The sequence below is a fragment of the Bombina bombina genome, chromosome 11, assembly GCF_027579735.1.
Source record: "Bombina bombina isolate aBomBom1 chromosome 11, aBomBom1.pri, whole genome shotgun sequence".
NCBI classification, from domain to species: Eukaryota; Metazoa; Chordata; class Amphibia; order Anura; family Bombinatoridae; genus Bombina; species Bombina bombina.
This window is the reverse complement of record NC_069509.1, coordinates 33,148,593-33,170,200: the sequence shown is the minus strand read 5'-3', so window position 1 is coordinate 33,170,200 and position 21,608 is coordinate 33,148,593. Positions and strand designations below refer to the sequence as shown.

General features: G+C 43.5%; 1 protein-coding gene across 6 annotated transcripts in view; it reads left to right on the top strand.

The window, feature by feature from the left end:
- The window catches only part of TMEM219 (transmembrane protein 219), a 44,454-nt gene that overhangs the window by 7,752 nt on the left and 15,094 nt on the right, over nucleotides 1–21,608 (top strand). For 5 of the 6 annotated variants that reach the window (XM_053695073.1, XM_053695072.1, XM_053695074.1 and 2 more), the window contains exons 2-3: nucleotides 18,149–18,350; nucleotides 18,436–18,646. In XM_053695073.1, the coding sequence (XP_053551048.1) occupies nucleotides 18,201–18,350; nucleotides 18,436–18,646 (361 nt within the window). In that variant the 5' untranslated portion in view covers nucleotides 18,149–18,200. The remainder of the gene's footprint in view (nucleotides 1–18,148; nucleotides 18,351–18,435; nucleotides 18,647–21,608) is intronic. The other variant, XM_053695077.1, reaches the window with a different exon arrangement.

Genomic DNA, 21,608 nt, shown 5'->3' with positions numbered 1-21,608 from the left:
CACTGCTGTACTGGGGCAGTGCACTTCGCTACCAGTGCAGCACTGGTAGATGCAATGAAATACCACTGCTTTACTGGGGCAGTGCACTTCGCTACCAGTACTGTACCAGCAGATGTAATGAAATGCCACTGCTGTACTGGGGCAGTGCACTTTGCTACCAGTACTGTACCTGTAAATGTAATGAAATACCACTGCTGTACTGGGGCAGTGCACTTTGCTACCAGTACTGTACCGGTAGATGTAATGAAATACCACTGCTGTCCTGGGGCAGTGCACTTCGCTACCAGTGCTGTACCAGTAGATGTTATGAAATACCACTGCTGTACTGGGGCAGTGCACTTTGCTACCAGTGCTGTACCAGTAGATGTAATGAAATACCACTGCTGTACTGGGGCAGTGCACTTTGCTACCAGTGCTGTACCAATAGATGTAATGAAATACCACTGCTGTACTGGGGCAGTGCACTTTGCTACCAGTGCTGTACCAGTAGATGTAATGAAATACCACTGCTGTCCTGGGGCAGTGCACTTCGCTACCAGTGCTGTACCAGTAGATGTAATGAAATACCACTGCTGTACTAGGGCAGTGCACTTTGCTACCAGTACTGTACCGGTAGATGTAATGAAATACCACTGCTGTACTGGGGCAGTGCACTTCACTACCAGTGCCGCACTGGTAGATGCAATGAAATACCACTGCTTTACTGGGGCAGTGCACTTCGCTACCAGTACTGTACCAGCAGATGTAATGAAATACCACTGCTGTCCTGGGGCAGTGCACTTCGCTACCAGTGCTGTACCAGTAGATGTTATGAAATACCACTGCTGTACTGGGGCAGTGCACTTAGCTACCAGTGCTGTACCAGTATATGTAATGAAATACCACTGCTGTCCTGGGGCAGTGCACTTCGCTACCAGTGCTGTACCGGTAGATGTAATGAAATACCACTGCTGTACTGGGGCAGTGCACTTTGCTACCAGTACTGTACCGGTAGATGTAATGAAATACCACTGCTGTACTGGGGCAGTGCACTTCGCTACCAGTGCTGTACCGGTAGATGTAATGAAATACCACTGCTGTCCTGGGGCAGTGCACTTCGCTACCAGTACTGTACCGTTAAATGTAATGAAATACCACTGCTGTACTGGGGCAGTGTACTTCGCTACCAGTACTGTACCAGTAGATGTAATGAAATACCACTGCTGTACTAGGGCAGTGCACTTTGCTACCAGTACTGTACCGGTAGATGTAATGAAATACCACTGCTGTACTGGGGCAGTGCACTTCGCTACCAGTGCCGCACTGGTAGATGCAATGAAATACCACTGCTTTACTGGGGCAGTGCACTTCGCTACCAGTACTGTACCAGCAGATGTAATGAAATGCCACTGCTGTACTGGGGCAGTGCACTTTGCTACCAGTACTGTACCTGTAAATGTAATGAAATACCACTGCTGTACTGGGGCAGTGCACTTTGCTACCAGTACTGTACCGGTAGATGTAATGAAATACCACTGCTGTCCTGGGGCAGTGCACTTCGTTACCAGTGCTGTACCAGTAGATGTTATGAAATACCACTGCTGTACTGGGGCAGTGCACTTTGCTACCAGTGCTGTACCAGCAGATGTAATGAAATACCACTGCTGTCCTGGGGCAGTGCACTTTGCTACCAGTGCTGTACCGGTAGATGTAATGAAATACCACTGCTGTACTGGGGCAGTGCACTTTGCTACCAGTGCTGTACCAATAGATGTAATGAAATACCACTGCTGTCCTGGGGCAGTGCACTTCGCTACCAGTGCTGTACCGGTAGATGTAATGAAATACCACTGCTGTACTGGGGCAGTGCACTTCACTACCAGTGCCGCACTGGTAGATGCAATGAAATACCACTGCTTTACTGGGGCAGTGCACTTCGCTACCAGTACTGTACCAGCAGATGTAATGAAATACCACTGCTGTACTGGGGCAGTGCACTTCGCTACCAGTGCTGTACCAGTAGATGTAATGAAATACCACTGCTGTCCTGGGGCAGTGCACTTTGCTACCAGTGCTGTACCAGTAGATGTAATGAAATACCACTGCTGTCCTGGGGCAGTGCACTTTGCTACCAGTGCTGTACCAGTAGATGTAATGAAATACCACTGCTGTACTGGGGCAGTGCACTTTGCTACCAGTGCTGTACCAGTAGATGTAATGAAATACCACTGCTGTCCTGGGGCAGTGCACTTTGCTACCAGTGCTGTACCAGTAGATGTAATGAAATACCACTGCTGTACTGGGGCAGTGCACTTTGCTACCAGTACTGTACCGGTAGATGTAATGAAATACCACTGCTGTACTGGGGCAGTGCACTTTGCTACCAGTACTGTACCAGTAGATGTAATGAAATACCACTGCTGTCCTGGGGCAGTGCACTTCGCTACCAGTGCTGTACCAGTAGATGTAATGAAATACCACTGCTGTACTGGGGCAGTGCACTTTGCTACCAGTACTGTACCAGTAGATGTAATGAAATACCACTGCTGTCCTGGGGCAGTGCACTTTGCTACCAGTGCTGTACCAGTAGATGTTATGAAATACCACTGCTGTACTGGGGCAGTGCACTTTGCTACCAGTGCTGTACCAGTAGATGTTATGAAATACCACTGCTGTCCTGGGGCAGTGCACTTCGCTACCAGTGCTGTACCGGTAGATGTAATGAAATACCACTGCTGTCCTGAGGCAGTGCACTTCGCTACCAGTACTGTACCGGTAGATGTAATGAAATACCACTGCTGTCCTGGGGCAGTGCACTTTGCTACCAGTGATGTACCAGTAGATGTAATGAAATACCACTGCTGTCCTGGGGCAGTGCACTTTGCTACCAGTGCTGTACCAGTAGATGTAATGAAATACCACTGCTGTACTGGGGCAGTGCACTTTGCTACCAGTGCTGTAACGGTAGATGTAATGAAATACCACTGCTGTACTGGGGCAGTGCACTTTGCTACCAGTGCTGTAACGGTAGATGTAATGAAATACCACTGCTGTCCTGGGTCAGTGCACTTCGCTACCAGTGCTGTACCAGTAGATGTTATGAAATACCACTGCTGTACTGGGGCAGTGCACTTTGCTACCAGTGCTGTACCAGTAAATGTAATGAAATACCACTGCTGTACTGGGGCAGTGCACTTCGCTACCAGTGCTGTACCAGTAGATGTAATGAAATACCACTGCTGTACTGGGGCAGTGCACTTCGCTACCAGTGCTGTACCAGTAAATGTAATGAAATACCACTGCTGTACTGGGGCAGTGCACTTTGCTACCAGTGCTGTACCAGTATATGTAATGAAATACCACTGCTGTCCTGGGGCAGTGCACTTTGCTACCAGTGCTGTACCAGTATATGTAATGAAATACCACTGCTGTACTGGGGCAGTGCACTTCGCTACCAGTGCTGTACCGGTAGATGTAATGAAATACCACTGCTGTACTGGGGCAGTGCACTTCGCTACCAGTGCTGTACCAGTAGATGTAATGAAATACCACTGCTGTACTGGGGCAGTGCACTTTGCTACCAGTGCTGTAACGGTAGATGTAATGAAATACCACTGCTGTCCTGGGGCAGTGCACTTTGCTACCAGTACTGTACCAGTAGATGTAATGAAATACCACTGCTGTCCTGGGGCAGTGCACTTTGCTACCAGTACTGTACCAGTAGATGTAATGAAATACCACTGCTGTACTGGGGCAGTGCACTTTGCTACCAGTGCTGTACCAGTAGATGTTATGAAATACCACTGCTGTACTGGGGCAGTGCACTTTGCTACCAGTGCTGTACCAGTATATGTAATGAAATACCACTGCTGTACTGGGGCAGTGCACTTTGCCTTGTTTTGATTGAAAAATAATAGTTTTCTCATGTACTGTTAGCATCTTATACCTGAAACCGTTTGTTGATGCATCTTCTAATGTTACATTTATACAACAGGTTCTAGTAAATTGCTGGATATAATTTAACCAAGATAAAACCATGGTATGGGGTGCGTGACTCACCCTGCTTAATAAGAATAGTGTATATAGCCTTTAGAGCCCAACACAGTTTATTAAAGATTTAGGCAAACATAGTAATGCACACTAAATCAGCAAGCGCTATCCAGGTTCTGAACCAAAAACCCAGTTTATTAAAGATTTAGGCAAACATAGTAATGCACACTAAATCAGCAAGCGCTATCCAGGTTCTGAACCAAAAACCCAGTTTATTAAAGATTTAGGCAAACATAGTAATGCACACTAAATCAGCAAGCGCTATCCAGGTTCTGAACCAAAAACCCAGTTTATTAAAGATTTAGGCAAACATAGTAATGCACACTAAATCAGCAAGCGCTATCCAGGTTCTGAACCAAAAACCCAGTTTATTAAAGATTTAGGCAAACATAGTAATGCACACTAAATCAGCAAGCGCTATCCAGGTTTCTGAACCAAAAATGGGCCGGCTGCTAAGCTTACATTCCTGCTTTTTCAAATAAAGATACCAAGAAAATGAAGAGAAATCGATAATAGGAGTAAATTAGAAATTTGCTTAAAATTGCTGCTCTATCTGAAACATGAAAGAAATAATTGGGTTCAGTGTCCCTTTGTATTTAAATTAAAAATATTTAAAAGAGCAGTAATAAATACTAGAGCATTTCAATATTGCACTACGCATTATAGTGCAAACATTAAAATGTGTTAGATCGTGTCATTTTAGCACTAGAGACATAGTTAAAGTACCGCTCAGGTGCCATAGACCGCTGGTCCGGATTGGATATTACCAGTAAGCCAATCAGCAGCTGCCTCCACTGCTCAGGACAATGCACCAAGTTTCCGCTGCATTCCCGGGACAGAATGTCTGCTCAGAGATCCAGCGTTCCGTTACCAACGGTTTAGTTTGTTTTGGGGTTTTTAAATGCTTGTGCACAAAGCATATCTGTATATGATCCATGTGCTTGCACACAAGAAAGCTCTCACAGAGACACAGAAGAAATGTTGTAAATACACTTTTATGTCCCTTTAAACAACTTCTGTGTGAGAGGCCTGGAGGAAGCATTTATTTGAGCACTCAGTTACAAAGGCTAAAAGAGGAATTGTGTGCTATCACTAGCTACTGTAACAATACACAGAATGCACTCAAAGTGAAAGTATTCTAAAATACAATGACATTATAACTTGTTTAGCATTAAATTTGTGCTTCAGACAGAGTGTGTAGCTTTAAGACACCGTCACATTCAGTTTTATTATCAAATTTACTTTTTTCTTTTGGTATCTTTTGTTGAAAAGCATACCAAGATATGCTCATGAGCTGCAATGCTAGAAGCTGATTGGTAGCTGCACATACATGCCTCTTGTTGTTGGATCACCACATGTGTTCAGCTAGCTCCCAGTAGTGCATTGGTGCTCTGAAGGCGACTTTAGCTTCTTTGCAGGGGTTAAACACACAGTTAAATACAAGCAATAGTGCAGTTGTAAAATGGTAACATATTAGAGCATTTTCTTTCTCTTGTAAGGTGTATCCAGTCCACGGATCATCCATTACTTGTGGGATATTCTCCTTCCCAACAGGAAGCTGCAAGAGGATCACCCACAGCAGAGCTGTCTATATAGCTCCTCCCCTAACTGCCACTACCAGTCATTCTCTTGCAGCTCTCGACAAGATAGGAAGTAGCTAGAGAGATGTGGTGAATTTATGTAGTTTATCTTCAATCAAAAGTTTGTTATTTTCAAATGGTACCGGAGTTGTACTGTTTTAGCCTCAGGCAGAAAGTTGAAGAAGAGTCTGCCTGTGGTTTTTGATGATCTTAGCAGCTTGTAACTAAGATCCATTGCTGTTCTCACACATAACTGAAGAGATGAGGTGACTTCAGCTGGGGGAATGGCGTGCAGGGTCTCCTGCTATGAGGTATGTGCAGTTTAAATTTTTCTAGAGAAATGAATATGCTAGAAAATGCTGTTAATACCGGATTTATTTAAGGTAAGCCTGATTACAGTGATTTAATAACGACTAGTATCATGCTTGCTGTAAAAGGTAATATTCTTATTACTTTCTCACATTACTGAAAATAAGATAACGTTTGCTGGAAGTGTTTAAACGTTTTTTTCTACATATTGGTGATAAAACTTTATTGGGGCCCAGTTTCTCTTGTTAAGTGTATCCAGTCCACGGATCATCCATTACTTATGGGATATTAACTCCTCCCCAACAGGAAGTGCAAGAGGATTCACCCAGCAGAGCTGCTATATAGCTCCTCCCCTAACTGCCATTACCAGTCATTCTCTTGCACCCAACGACTAGATAGGATGTGTGAGAGGACTATGGTGATTATATTTAGTTTTATACCTTCAATCAAAAGTTTGTTATTTTATAATAGCACCGGAGTGTGTTATTCCTTCTCTGGTAGAATTTGAAGAAGAATCTACCTGAGTTTTTACTATGATTTTAGCCGGCGTAGTTAAGATCATATTGCTGTTTCTCGGCTATCTGAGGAGAGGTAAACTTCAGATCAGGGGACAGCGGGCAGATTAATCTGCAAAGAGGTATGTAGCAGCTTATTATTTTCTGACAATGGAATTGATGAGAAAATTCTGCCATACCGATATAATGTAAACTCAGCCTTAAATGCAGTAGCAGCATCTGGTATCAGGCTGTCATGTATGTATATTTTACACTTCAGTATTCTGGGGAATGGCACTTCACTGGAATTATACTGTGTGCATAAGACTTTAGCCTAATTTGCAGGGACTGGCAACAGGCTCTTTAATAACACTTAATTTATGTTAAACGTTTTTTGCTGGCATGTAAAATCGTTTCATTTTCTGAGGTACTGGGTGAATAAAATGTTTTGGGCATTATTTTTTCCACTTGGCAGTTGTTTTATTTAATTTATGACAGTTTACTGATCTCTCTCACTGTTGTGTGTGAGGGGGAGGTCAAAAAATTCAGTCAGAAGCTCATTGTATTTCCTGCATGATCCGGTTCATCTCTACAGAACTCAGGGGTCTTCAAAACTTGTTTTGAGGGAGGTAATCATTCACAGCAGAGCTGTGAGATTGTAGTTGACTGTGATAAAAAACGTTTATTTCTGTAACTTTTTTTTCTGCTATCAGGGTTAGTTATCCTTCGCTAATGGGAACAAGCCTTTGCTAAAATTGTGTTTTTTACAAAGATTTGATGCTATAACCTTTCAGTTTATTAACTTTCAACTGTCATAACTCTTTCTGTGCTTCTTATAGGCACAGTACGTTTTCATATTATAGTAAATTACTTGAAAAGTATTTCCAAGTTGCTAGTTTATTTGCTAGTGTGTTAAACATGTCTGATTCAGAGGAAGACATCTGTGCTATATGTGCTAATGCCAAAGTGGAGCCCAATAGAAATTTATGTACTAACTGTATTGATGCTACTTTAAATAAAAGTCAATCTGTACAAATTGAACACATTTCACCAAACAACGAGGGGAGAGTTATGCCGACTAACTCGCCTCACGTGTCAGTACCTGCATCTCCCGCTCGGGGGGTGCGTGATATTGTGGCGCCGAGTACATCTGGGCTGCCATTACAAATCACATTACAGGATATGGCTACTGTTATGACTGAAGTTTTGGCTAAATTACCAGAACTAAGAGGTAAGCGTGATCACTCTGGGGTGAGAACAGAGTGCGCTGATAATGTTAGGGCCATGTCAGATACTGCGTCACAACTTGCAGAACATGAGGACGGAGAGCTTCATTCTGCGGCTGACGGTTCTGATCCAAACAGATTGGATTCAGATATTTCAAATTTTAAATTTAAGCTGGAAAACCTCCGTGTATTACTAGGGGAGGTGTTAGCGGCTCTGAATGATTGTAACACAGTTGCAATACCAGAAAAAATGTGTAGGTTGGATAAATATTTTGCGGTACCGTCGAGTACTGACGTTTTTCCTATACCTAAGAGACTTACTGAAATTGTTACTAAGGAGTGGGATAGACCCGGTGTGCCGTTCTCACCCCCTCCGATATTTAGAAAGATGTTTCCAATAGACACCACCACACGGGACTTATGGCAAACGATCCCTAAGGTGGAGGGAGCAGTTTCTACTTTAGCTAAGCGTACCACTATCCCGGTGGAGGATAGCTGTGCCTTTTCAGATCCAATGGATAAAAAGTTAGAGGGTTACCTTAAGAAAATGTTTGTTCAACAAGGTTTTATATTGCAAACCCTTGCATGCATTGCGCCTGTCACGGCTGCAGCAGCATTTTGGTTTGAGTCTCTGGAAGGGACACTTGAATCAGCTCCATTAGATGAGATTACACACAGGCTTAAAGCTCTTAAGTTAGCTAACTCATTTATTTCAGATGCCGTAGTACATTTAACTAAGCTTACGGCTAAGAATTCCGGATTCGCCATTCAGGCGCGCAGAGCACTGTGGCTAAAATCCTGGTCAGCTGACGTTACTTCTAAGTCTAAATTTCTTAATATACCTTTCAAAAGGCAGACCTTATTCGGGCCCGGATTGAAAGAAATTATCGCTGACATTACAGGAGGTAAAGGCCATGCCCTGCCTCAAGACAGAGCCAAACCTAAGGCTAGACAATCTAATTTTCGTTCCTTTCGGAATTTCAAAGCAGGAGCAGCATCAACTTCCTCTGCTCCAAAACAAGAAGGATCTGTTGCTCGCTACAGACAAGGCTGGAGACCTAACCAGTCCTGAAACAAGGGCAAGCAGGCCAGGAAACCTGCTGGTGCCCCTAAAACAGCATGAATTGAGGGCCCCCAATCCGGGAACGGATCTAGTGGGGGGCAGACTTTCTCTCTTCGCCCAGGCTTGGGCAAGAGATGTCCAGGATCCCTGGGCGCTAGAGATAATATCTCAGGGATACCTTCTGGACTTCAAATACTCTCCCCCAAGAGAGAGATTTCATCCGTCAAGGTTGTCAACAAACCAAATAAAGAAAGAGGCGTTTCTACGCTGCGTACAAGAGCATTTATTAATGGGATTAATCCATCCAGTTCCACGGTCGGAACAGGGACAAGGGTTTTACTCAAATCTGTTTGTGGTTCCCAAAAAAGAGGGAACTTTCAGGCCAATCCTGGATTTAAAGATCCTAAACAAATTCCTAAGAGTTCCATCGTTCAAAATGGAGACTATTCGGACAATTTTACCCATGATCCAAAAGGGTCAGTACATGACCACAGTGGATTTAAAGGATGCTTACCTTCACATACCGATTCACAAAGATCATTACCGGTATCTAAGGTTTGCCTTTCTAGACAGGCATTACCAGTTTGTAGCTCTTCCATTCGGATTGGCTACGGCTCCGAGAATCTTCACAAAGGTTCTGGGTGCTCTTCTGGCGGTACTAAGACCGCGAGGAATTGCGGTAGCTCCGTACCTAGACGACATTCTGATACAAGCTTCAAGCTTTCAAACTGCCAAGTCTCATACAGAGTTAGTACTGGCATTTCTAAGGTCGCATGGATGGAAGGTGAACGAAAAGAAGAGTTCTCTCTTTCCACTCACAAGAGTTCCCTTCTTGGGGACTCTTATAGATTCTGTAGAAATGAAGATTTACCTGACAGAAGACAGGTTAACAAAGCTTCAAAATGCATGACGTGTCCTTCATTCCATTCAACACCCGTCAGTAGCTCAATGCATGGAGGTGATCGGCTTAATGGTAGCAGCAATGGACATAGTACCCTTTGCACGCCTACATCTCAGACCGCTGCAATTGTGCATGCTAAGTCAGTGGAATGGGGATTACTCAGACTTGTCCCCTACTCTGAATCTGGATCAAGAGACCAGAAATTCTCTTCTATGGTGGCTTTCTCGGCCACATCTGTCCAGGGGGATGCCATTCAGCAGGCCGGACTGGACAATTGTAACAACAGACGCCAGCCTACTAGGTTGGGGCGCTGTCTGGAATTCTCTGAAGGCTCAGGGACAATGGAATCAGGAGGAGAGTCTCCTACCAATAAACATTCTGGAATTGAGAGCAGTTCTCAATGCCCTTCTGGCTTGGCCCCAGTTAACAACTCGGGGGTTCATCAGGTTTCAGTTGGACAACATCACGACTGTAGCTTACATCAACCATCAGGGAGGGACAAGAAGCTCCCTAGCAATGATGGAAGTATCAAAGATAATTCGCTGTGCAGAGTCTCACTCTTGCCACCTGTCAGCAATCCACATCCCGGGAGTGGAGAACTGGGAGGCGGATTTCTTAAGTCGTCAGACTTTTCATCCGGGGGAGTGGGAACTTCATCCGGAGGTCTTTGCCCAAATACTTCGACGTTGGGGCAAACCAGAGATAGATCTCATGGCGTCTCGACAGAACGCCAAGCTTCCTCGTTACGGGTCCAGATCCAGGGATCCGGGAGCGGTTCTGATAGATGCTTTGACAGCACCTTGGACCTTTGGGATGGCTTATGTGTTTCCACCCTTCCCGATGCTTCCTCGATTGATTGCCAGAATCAAACAGGAGAGAGCATCAGTGATTCTAATAGCGCCTGCATGGCCACGCAGGACTTGGTATGCAGATCTAGTGGACATGTCATCCTGTCCACCTTGGTCGCTACCTCTGAAACAGGACCTTCTGATCCAGGGTCCCTTCAAACATCAAAATCTAATTTCTCTGAAGCTGACTGCTTGGAAATTGAACGCTTGATTTTATCAAAACGTGGTTTTTCTGAGTCAGTTATTGATACCTTAATACAGGCTAGGAAGCCTGTTACCAGAAAGATTTACCATAAGATATGGCGCAAATACTTATATTGGTGCGAATCCAAGAGTTACTCATGGAGTAAGGTTAGGATTCCGAGGATATTGTCTTTTCTACAAGAAGGTTTAGAAAAGGGTTTATCCGCTAGTTCCTTAAAGGGACAGATTTCAGCTCTGTCCATTCTTTTACACAAACGTCTGTCAGAAGTTCCGGACGTTCAAGCTTTTTGTCAGGCTTTAGCTAGGATCAAGCCTGTGTTTAAAACTGTTTCTCCACCATGGAGTTTGAACTTAGTTCTTAATGTTTTACAGGGGGTTCCGTTTGAACCCCTTCATTCCATTGATATCAAGTTGTTATCTTGGAAAGTTCTGTTTTTAATGGCGATTTCCTCGGCTCGAAGAGTCTCTGAGTTATCTGCCTTACATTGTGATTCTCCTTATCTGATTTTTCATTCAGACAAGGTAGTTCTGCGTACTAAACCTGGGTTCCTACCTAAGGTGGTCACTAACAGGAATATCAATCAAGAGATTGTGGTTCCATCTTTGTGTCCTAATCCTTCTTCGAAAAAGGAACGTCTGCTACACAATCTAGATGTAGTCCGTGCCCTGAAATTTTATCTACAGGCAACTAAGGATTTTCGACAAACGTCTTCCCTGTTTGTCGTTTATTCTGGTCAGAGGAGAGGTCAAAAAGCTTCGGCTACCTCTCTCTCCTTTTGGCTTCGTAGCATAATACGGTTAGCCTATGAGACTGCTGGACAGCAGCCTCCTGAAAGAATTACAGCACATTCTACTAGAGCTGTGGCTTCCACTTGGGCCTTTAAGAATGAGGCTTCTGTTGAACAGATTTGCAAGGCTGCAACTTGGTCTTCTCTTCATACTTTTTCCAAATTTTACAAATTTGACACTTTTGCTTCTTCGGAGGCTGTTTTTGGGAGAAAGGTTCTTCAGGCAGTGGTTCCTTCCGTATAAAGAGCCTGCCTGTCCTTCCCGTCATCCGTGTACTTTAGCTTTGGTATTGGTATCCCATAAGTAATGGATGATCCGTGGACTGGATACACTTAACAAGAGAAAACATAATTTATGCTTACCTGATAAATTTATTTCTCTTGTAGTGTATCCAGTCCACGGCCCGCCCTGTCACTTTAAGGCAGGTAATTTTTCCATTAAACTACAGTCACCACTGCACCCTATGGTTTTCCTTTCTCTGCATGTTTTCGGTCGAATGACTGGTAATGGCAGTTAGGGGAGGAGCTATATAGCAGCTCTGCTGGGTGAATCCTCTTGCACTTCCTGTTGGGGGAGGAGTTAATATCCCATAAGTAATGGATGATCCGTGGACTGGATACACTACAAGAGAAATAAATTTATCAGGTAAGCATAAATTATGTTTTTTTCCACATGGCTGGCTAGATTTTGCCTAGGGATAGTTTTTTATGGCCCTCTCACTGTGAATACGGGTTGGGAGGGGCCTATTTTCGCGCCTAAATGTGCATTAGATTTTGCAATTTGAGACATCCAGTTTCCCTGAAGGAGTTCCCTGAACACTTAGGACCTCTACAAAGGGTTTTTGTGCCTTCAAAAGTCGTTGTATGGGCAGGTAGGGCCACAGCAGAGCTGTGGCAGTTTGTTGTGACTGTAAAAAAAGGTTTATAGTTTTTTTGATCCGGTTTTGAAACTAAGGGGTTAATCATCCATTTGCAAGTGGGTGCAATGCACTGTTAGTCTATTATACACACTGTAAAAATTTCGTAAGATTTACTGCTTTTTATCACTGTTTTTCAATTTCTGACAAAATTTGTTTCTCTTAAAGGCACAGTACCGTTTTTATTTTTTGCTTGTTTACATTTATCAAAGTGTTTTCCAAGCTTGCTGGTCTCATTGCTAGTCTGTTTAAACATGTCTGACATAGAGGAAACTCCTTGTTCATTATGTTTAGAAGCCATTGTGGAACCCCCTCTTAGAATGTGTACTGATTTTACTTTAAGTTATAAAGATCATATTCTGTCTTTAAAAGATTTATCACCAGAGGAAACTGACAAGGGGGAAGTTATGCCGACTAACTCGCCCCACATGTCAGAACCTTTGACTCCCGCTCAAGGGACTCCTGCTCAAGTGGCGCCAAGTACATCTAGCGCGCCCATGACGTTTACTTTACAAGACATGGCGGCAGTTATGGATCATACCCTTACAGCGGTATTGTCCAAACTACCAGGGTTACAAGGAAAGCGAGACAGCTCTGGGACTAGAAAAAATACAGAGCTCTCTGACGCTTTAGTAGCTATGTCTGATATCCCCTCACAATATGCAGAAGCTGAGGCAGGAGAGCTTCTTTCTGTGGGTGATTTTTCTGACTCAGGGAAGATGCTTCAACCTGATTCTGATATGTCTACATTTAAATTTAAGCTTGAACACCTCCGCGTGTTGCTCAGGGAGGTTTTAGCTACTCTGGATGACTGTGACACCATTATAGTGCCAGAGAAATTGTGTAGATTGGATAAATACTATGCAGTGCCTGTTTACACTGATGTTTTTCCAATACCTAAAAGGTTTTCAGAAATTATTACTAAGGAATGGGATAGACCAGGTGTACCGTTCTCTCCCCCTCCTATTTTTAAGAAAATGTTTCCAATAGATGCTGCTACACGGGACTTATGGCAAACGGTCCCTAAGGTGGAGGGAGCAGTTTCTACCCTAGCTAAGCGTACAACTATCCCCGTCGAGGACAGTTGTGCTTTCCTAGATCCAATGGATAAAAAGTTTGAGGGTTACCTTAAGAAAATGTTTATTCAACAAGGTTTTATTCTCCAGCCTCTTGCATGCATTGCCCCGGTCACTGCTGCTGCGGCCTTCTGGTTTGAGTCTCTGGAAGAGGCCTTACAGGTAGAAACTCCATTGGATGATATACTTGACAAGCTTAAAGCGCTTAAGCTAGCCAATTCATTTGTTTCTGACGCTGTTGTTCATTTAACCAAACTAGCGGCTAAGAACTCAGGTTTTGCTATACAGGCGCGTAGGGCGCTATGGCTTAAATCCTGGTTAGCTGACGTTACTTCAAAGTCTAAGCTTCTCAACATTCCCTTCAAGGGGCAGACCCTATTCGGGCCTGGACTGAAGGAGATCATTTCTGATATTACTGGAGGAAAAGGTCATGCCCTTCCTCAGGATAGGTCTTATAAATTAAGGACCAAACAAACTAATTTTCGTTCCTATTCGAAACTTTAAGACGAGCGCGGCATCAACTCCCTCTAATGCAAAACAAGAGGGAAATTTTGCCCAGACAAAGCCGGTCTGGAGACCTAACCAGGCCTGGAACAAAGGTAAGCAGGCCAAGAAGCCTGCTGCTGCCTCTAAGACAGCATGAAAGATCAGCCCCCGATCCGGTAACGGATCTAGTAGGGGGCAGACTTTCTCTCTTCACCCAGACTTGGGCAAGAGATGTCCAGGATCCCTGGGCGTTGGAAATTGTGTCCCAGGGATATCTTCTGGACTTCAAAGCTTCTTCCCCAAAAGGAAGATTTCACCTCTCACAATTATCTGCAGACCAGATAAAGAGAGAGGCATTCTTACATTGTGTTCAAGACCTCCTAGTTATGGGATTGATCCACCCAGTTCCAAAGGAGGAACAGGGGCAAGGCTTCTATTCAAATCTCTTTGTGGTTCCCAAGAAAGAGGGAACCTTCAGACCAATCCTAGATCTCAAGATCCTAAATAAATTTCTCAGGGTCCCATCTTTCAAGATGGAGACTATTCGAACCATCCTACCTATGATCCAGGAGGGTCAATACATGACTACCGTGGACTTAAAGGATGCTTATCTTCACATTCCGATACACAAAGATCATCATCGGTTTCTCAGGTTCGCCTTCCTAGACAGGCATTACCAGTTTGTTGCTCTTCCCTTTGGGTTAGCTACGGCACCAAGAATCTTTACGAAGGTTCTGGGGTCACTTCTGGCGGTCCTAAGGCCGCGGGGCATAGCAGTAGCCCCTTACTTAGACGACATTCTGATACAGGTGTCGAATTTCCAAATTGCCAAGTCCCATACGGACATTGTTCTGGCATTCCTGAGGTCTCATGGGTGGAAAGTGAACGAAAAGAAGAGTTCTCTATCCCCTCTCACAAGAGTTTCCTTCCTGGGAACTCTGATAGATTCTGTAGAAATGAGGATTTACCTGACAGAGGACAGGTTGTCAAAACTTCTAAATTCCTGCTGTGTTCTTTATTATACTTCTCACCCTTCGGTGGCTCAGTGTATGGAAGTAATCGGCTTAATGGTAGCGGCAATGGACATAGTTCCGTTTGCCCGCCTACATCTCAGACCGCTGCAACTCTGCATGCTCAGTCAGTGGAATGGGGATTACACAGATTTGTCCCCTCTTCTAAATCTGGATCAAGAGACCAGGGATTCTCTTCTCTGGTGGCTATCTCGAGTCCATCTGTCCAAAGGTATGACCTTCCGCAGGCCAGATTGGACAATAGTAACAACAGATGTCAGCCTTCTGGGCTGGGGTGCAGTCTGGAACTCTCTGAAGGCTCAGGGGTCGTGGACTCAGGAGGAGGCACTCCTTCCAATAAACATTCTGCAACTAAAAGCGATATTCAATGCTCTTCAGGCTTGGCCTCAGCTAGCGGCAGTGAGGTTCATCAGATTTCAGTCGGACAACATCACGACTGTAGCTTACATCAACCATCAAGGGGGAACAAGGAGTTCCCTAGCGATGTTGGAGGTTTCAAAGATAATTCAATGGGCAGAGATTCACTCTTGCCATCTATCAGCTATCCATATCCCAGGAGTAGAGAACTGGGAGGCAGATTTTTTTTTTTTTAAGTCGACAGACTTTTCATCCGGGGGAGTGGGAGCTCCATCCGGAGGTGTTTGCACAGTTGATTCAACGTTGGGGCAAACCAGAACTGGATCTCATGGCGTCTCGCCAGAACGCCAAGCTTCCTTGTTACGGATCCAGGTCCAGGGATCCCAAGGCAGCGCTGATAGATGCTCTAGCAGCGCCTTGTTCCTTCAACCTGGCTTATGTGTTTCCACTATTTCCTCTGCTCCCTCGTCTGATTGCCAAGATCAAACAGGAGAGAGCATCGGTAATTTTGATAGCACCTGCGTGGCCACGCAGGACTTGGTATGCAGATCTGGTGGACAAGTCATCCTTTCCACCATGGACTCTGCCTCTGAGGCAGGACCTTCTACTTCAGGGTCCTTTCAACCATCCAAATCTAATTTCTCTGCGGCTGACTGCTTGGAGATTGAACGCTTGATTTTATCAAAGCGTGGTTTCTCTGAGTCGGTCATTGATACCTTAATACAGGCGCGAAAGCCTGTCACCAGGAAAATCTATCATAAGATATGGTGTAAATATCTTCATTGGTGTGAATCCAAGGGTTACTCATGGAGTAAGGTCAGGATTCCTAGGATATTATATTTTCTCCAAGAAGGATTGGAGAAGGGTTTGTCAGCTAGTTCCTTAAAGGGACAGATTTCTGCTCTGTCTATTCTTTTGCACAAACGTATATATTGCAGGCGTTTTGTCAGGCTTTAGTCAGAATCAAGCCTGTGTTTAAACCTGTTGCTCCGCCTTGGAGTTTAAATTTAGTTCTTAAGGTTCTTCAAGGGGTTCTGTTTGAACCTTTGTATTCCATAGATATTAAGCTCTTATCCTGGAAGGTTCTGTTTTTAGTAGCTATCTCCTCGGCTCGAAGAGTTTCGGAGTTATCTGCTTTACAATGTGATTCCCCTTATCTCATTTTTCATGCAGATAAGGTAGTGTTACGTACCAAACCTGGTTTTCTACCTAAGGTGGTATCTAATAAAAATATCAATCAGGAGATTGTTGTACCGTCACTGTGTCCTAATCCTACTTCAAAGAAGTAACGTCTTTTACACAATCTTGACGTGGTTCGTGCTTTAAAGTTTTATTTACAAGCTACTAAAGATTTTCGTCAAACATCTGCATTGTTTGTTGTCTACTCTGGACAGAGGAGAGGCCAAAAGGCTTCGGCAACCTCTCTTTCTTTTTGGCTAAGGAGTATAATACGCTTAGCTTATGAGACTGCTGGCCAGCAGCCTCCTGAAAGGATTACAGCTCATTCTACTAGAGCGGTAGCTTCCACATGGGCTTTTAAAAATTAGGCTTCTGTTGAACAGATTTGTAAGGCGGCGACTTGGTCTTCCCTTCATACTTTTTCAAAATTCTATAAATTTGATACTTTTGCTTCTTCGGAGGCTATTTTTGGGAGAAAGGTCTTGCAGGCAGTGGTGCCTTCCGTTTAAGCGCCTGCCTTGTCCCTCCCTTCATCCGTGTCCTATAGCTTTGGTATTGGTATCCCACAAGTAATGGATGATCCGTGGACTGGATACACCTTACAAGAGAAAACAAAATTTATGCTTACCTGATAAATTTATTTCTCTTGTGGTGTATCCAGTCCACGGCCCGCCCTGTCATTTTAAGGCAGGTGTTTTTTATTTTTAAAACTACAGTCACCACTGCACCCTATAGTTTCTCCTTTCTCTTGCTTGTCTTCGGTCGAATGACTGGTAGTGGCAGTTAGGGGAGGAGCTATATAGACAGCTCTGCTGTGGGTGATCCTCTTGCAGCTTCCTGTTGGGAAGGAGAATATCCCACAAGTAATGGATGATCCGTGGACTGGATACACCACAAGAGAAATAAATTTATCAGGTAAGCATAAATTATGTTTTTACACTTTTATGTCACTTGATTCCTGGATATGGTAAACAATCTATTGCTCATATAATAACTGCTGCTTCAGCATTAAAAACAACAGTAATTGCACCAAGAAGGAGAATGAATTAAGATGATATTGGGAGTGATTAGGTGGGTTACAAGGGGCACAGGAGTGTGTAATTAGGAGAAGTATATGGTTTGTGGAAAATATTCATCCTGTCCTAAATGAAACCAAATATTTACAACACTGTTTGCAAGGAGTCATGTAGCACTTTGTAATTATAAGACATTTGTGTGGCATTGCAATAATTAACATGCCAGGCAAATGTGAAATCTTTCTTAATATATTAACAAAATGTTTGCTGCTGCAGTTTTTCAAGTAATGCTACTTTCCACACTTTCATTATTTGGAGGAGCCAGTTTGGGTTTGTTACGGAAGAACTTGCTTTGCAATATCTTATTACTGCTGCTGAAGCCGATCAGGAACAGATATGTAGCAGGGTTAAGCTTATAAAGTCTTTTTCAGAGTTAAATTACAGGTAAAAGGGGCATAAACATAATGAAAGTGTTTGGCAATCTTAGTTTTATTTGCTTTTTACTACATACACATAAATATGTCACATTACAATATCAAAATTAGAAGATAGGGGGAAACCGTGGGGGCTGTTTGTTGGAAAACAAAATGCTTATTTGCAATTAGAAATCACATGTTCTTTCCTCTCTCTGTTTCCATTTGCAGGAGCTGAGAGGGAAATGCCAGCTTTGTGCCTGGTGTCCTCTATTAGGTCACCATGGTACTGTTCCGTGGCCTGCGAGCCTGCATACACCAGTATCCACCACTGGTCATGTTCTTTCTGTGTATTGCAACCCTCGTAATCTCCTTCCTGTGTCTTGGAGTCTATGTGAAGACGCACACTGTCAGGGATGCTGATGTCGCCCAGGTAGGGTGAGACATATGGCTGACAGCAAGAGGCATTTTATTTGTCATACACTGACCTAAACCTCTCCCTTCTGTCCTTCCCTTAGGATTGGGATTCCTTTATCCTTGCTCTCAGCATGCTTCACTTCTGCCCTAAAGGTAATATGACTGGGAATCTATCTAATGTCTCAGAGCTCAGCACAGTAGGTTTCCGCAAGAAGTCTGTTGTGGCTGTGCTGGGGCTGCACCCATGGGACTCTGCCAGCAGTAGCACCAGTCTGCGACTTGCTGTCAAAGGTATCCAGCTTGGTCTGAAAGGTAAAACAACTGTGAGGCTCCTCCTAACTGTATCACCTGATATTAGGGGCTGAGATATCTTGTGTGTGTGTTACCTCCTAGTGAGGATATGTGTGTTACCCCCTAGTGAGGATAAACATGTCTCTTATGTGTGTTACCTCCTAGTGAGGATAAACATGTCTCTTATGTGTGTTACCCCCTAGTGAGGATAAACATGTCTCTTATGTGTGTTACCTCCTAGTGAGGATATGTGTGTTACCCCCTAGTGAGGACAAACATGTCTCTTATGTGTGTTACCTCCTAGTGAGGATAGATAGGTCTCTTATGTGTGTTATCTCCTAGTGAGGATATGTGTGTTACCCCTAGTGAGGATAAACATGTCTCTTATGTGTGTTACCTCCTAGTGAGGATAGATAGGTCTCTTATGTGTGTTATCTCCTAGTGAGGATATGTGTGTTACCCCTAGTGAGGATAAACATGTCTCTTATGTGTGTTACCCCCTAGTGAGGATAAACATGTCTCTTATGTGTGTTACCCCCTAGTGAGGATAAACATGTCTCTTATGTGTGTTACCTCCTAGTGAGGATAGATAGGTCTCTTATGTGTGTTATCTCCTAGTGAGGATATGTGTGCTACCCCCTAGTGAGGATAAACATGTCTCTTATGTGTGTTACCCCCTAGTGAGGATAAACATGTCTCTTATGTGTGTTACCTCCTAGTGAGGATAGATAGGTCTCTTATGTGTGTTATCTCCTAGTGAGGATATGTGTGTTACCCCTAGTGAGGATAAACATGTCTCTTATGTGTGTTACAACCTAGTGAGGATAAACATGTCTCTTATGTGTGTTACCCCCTAGTGAGGATAAACATGTCTCTTATGTGTGTTACCTCCTAGTGAGGATAGATAGGTCTCTTATGTGTGTTATCTCCTAGTGAGGATATGTGTGTTACCCCCTAGTGAGGATAAACATGTCTCTTATGTGTGTTACCTCCTAGTGAGGATAAACATGTCTCTTATGTGTGTTACCTCCTAGTGAGGATAGATAGGTCTCTTATGTGTGTTATCTCCTAGTGAGGATATGTGTGTTACCCCCTAGTGAGGATAAACATGTCTCTTATGTGTGTTACCCCCTAGTGAGGATAAACATGTCTCTTATGTGTGTTACCCCCTAGTAAGGATAAACATGTCTCTTATGTGTGTTACCTCCTAGTGAGGATAGATAGGTCTCTTATGTGTGTTACCTCCTAGTGAGGATAGATAGGTCTCTTATGTGTGTTATCTCCTAGTGAGGATAGATAGGTCTCTTATGTGTGTTATCTCCTAGTGAGGATAGGTCTCTTATGTGTGTTACCTCCTAGTGAGGATAGCTAGGTCTCTTATGTGTGTTACCTCCTATTGAGGATAGACAGGGCTCTTATGTGCATTACCTCCTAGTGAGGATAGATAGGTCTCTTATGTGCATTACCTCCTAGTGAGGATAGCTAAGTCTCTTATGTGTGTTACCTCCTAGTGAGGATAGCTAGGTCTCTTATGTGTGTTACCTCCTAGTGAGGATAGACAGGGCTCTTGTGTGTGTTACCTCTTAGTGAGGATAGATAGGTCTCTTATGTGTGTTACCCCCTTGTGAGGATAGATAGGTCTCTTATGTGTGTTACCTCCTAGTGAGGATAGCTAAGTCTCTTATGTGTGTTACCTCCTAGTGAGGATAGCTAGGTCTCTTATGTGTGTTACCTCCTAGTGAGGATAGACAGGGCTCTTGTGTGTGTTACCTCCTAGTGAGGATAGATAGGTCTCTTATGTGTGTTACCTCCTAGTGAGGATAGACAGGGCTCTTATGTGTGTTACCCCCTTGTGAGGATAGATAGGTCTCTTATGTGTGTTACCTCCTAGTGAAGATAGATAGCTCACTTATGTGTGTTACCTCCTAGTGAAGATAGATAGGTCACTTATGTGTGTTACCTCCTAGTGAGGATAGATAGGTCTCTTATGAGTGTTACCTCTTAGTGAGGATAGATAGGTCTCTTATGTGTGTTACCTCCTAGTGAGGATAGATAGGTCACTTATGTGTGTTACCTCTTAGTGAGGATAGATAGGTCTCTTATGTGTGTTACCCCCTAGTGAGGATAAATCTTATATGTGTGTTACCGCCTAGTGAGGATAAACAGGTATCTTATGTGTGTGCTACCCCCTAGTGAGGATAAACATGTCTCTTATGTGTGTTACCTCCTAGTGAGGATAGATAGGTCTCTTATGTGTGTTACCTCCTAGTGAGGATATAAAGGTACCTTATGTGTGTGACACCCTAGTGACTATAGATAACTATTTATTTCCAATTGCAGGGAGAGTCCACGATTCCATTCAATTACTGTTGGAAAAATTCACCGCCTGGCTACCAGGAGGAGGCAAAGAACACCCCAGCCAGAGCTTAAAGGGACACTGTACCCAAATTTTTTCTTTTTTGATTCAGATAGAGCATGAAATTTTAAAGGGCCATAATACCCAAATGTTTAAACACTTGAAAGTGATGCAGCATAGCTGTAAAAAGCTGACTAGAAAATATCACTTGAACATCTCTATGTAAAAAAGAAAGATATTTTACCTCAAAAGTTCCTCAATAGCCACCTCCCATTGTAAAGGATTTCTAAGCAGCATTTTAGTGTGTTTGTCCTGGGACATCTGAAGGGACTAGCATCGTGCACTCTCATATTATTTCACCAATCAGGTAAAGGAAGCTTACTATGAAATCTCATGAGAGTTAAGTCAAATCTCATGAGATCACAGTAAGAGTTCATGACCTCAGCACTGCTGATGCTGATTGGCTGCTGTTCATTTCTTCATTTTTTTAATTTTTTTTACCTGCAGCTGGGAGCAGCTGAGTATAACTTTTTACACAGCACTTACTCTGCTGAGCTGAGGAAGTTGTGAGGTAAAATATCTTCCTTTTTCACATAGAGATGCTCAGGTGTCAGCTTTTTACAGTTA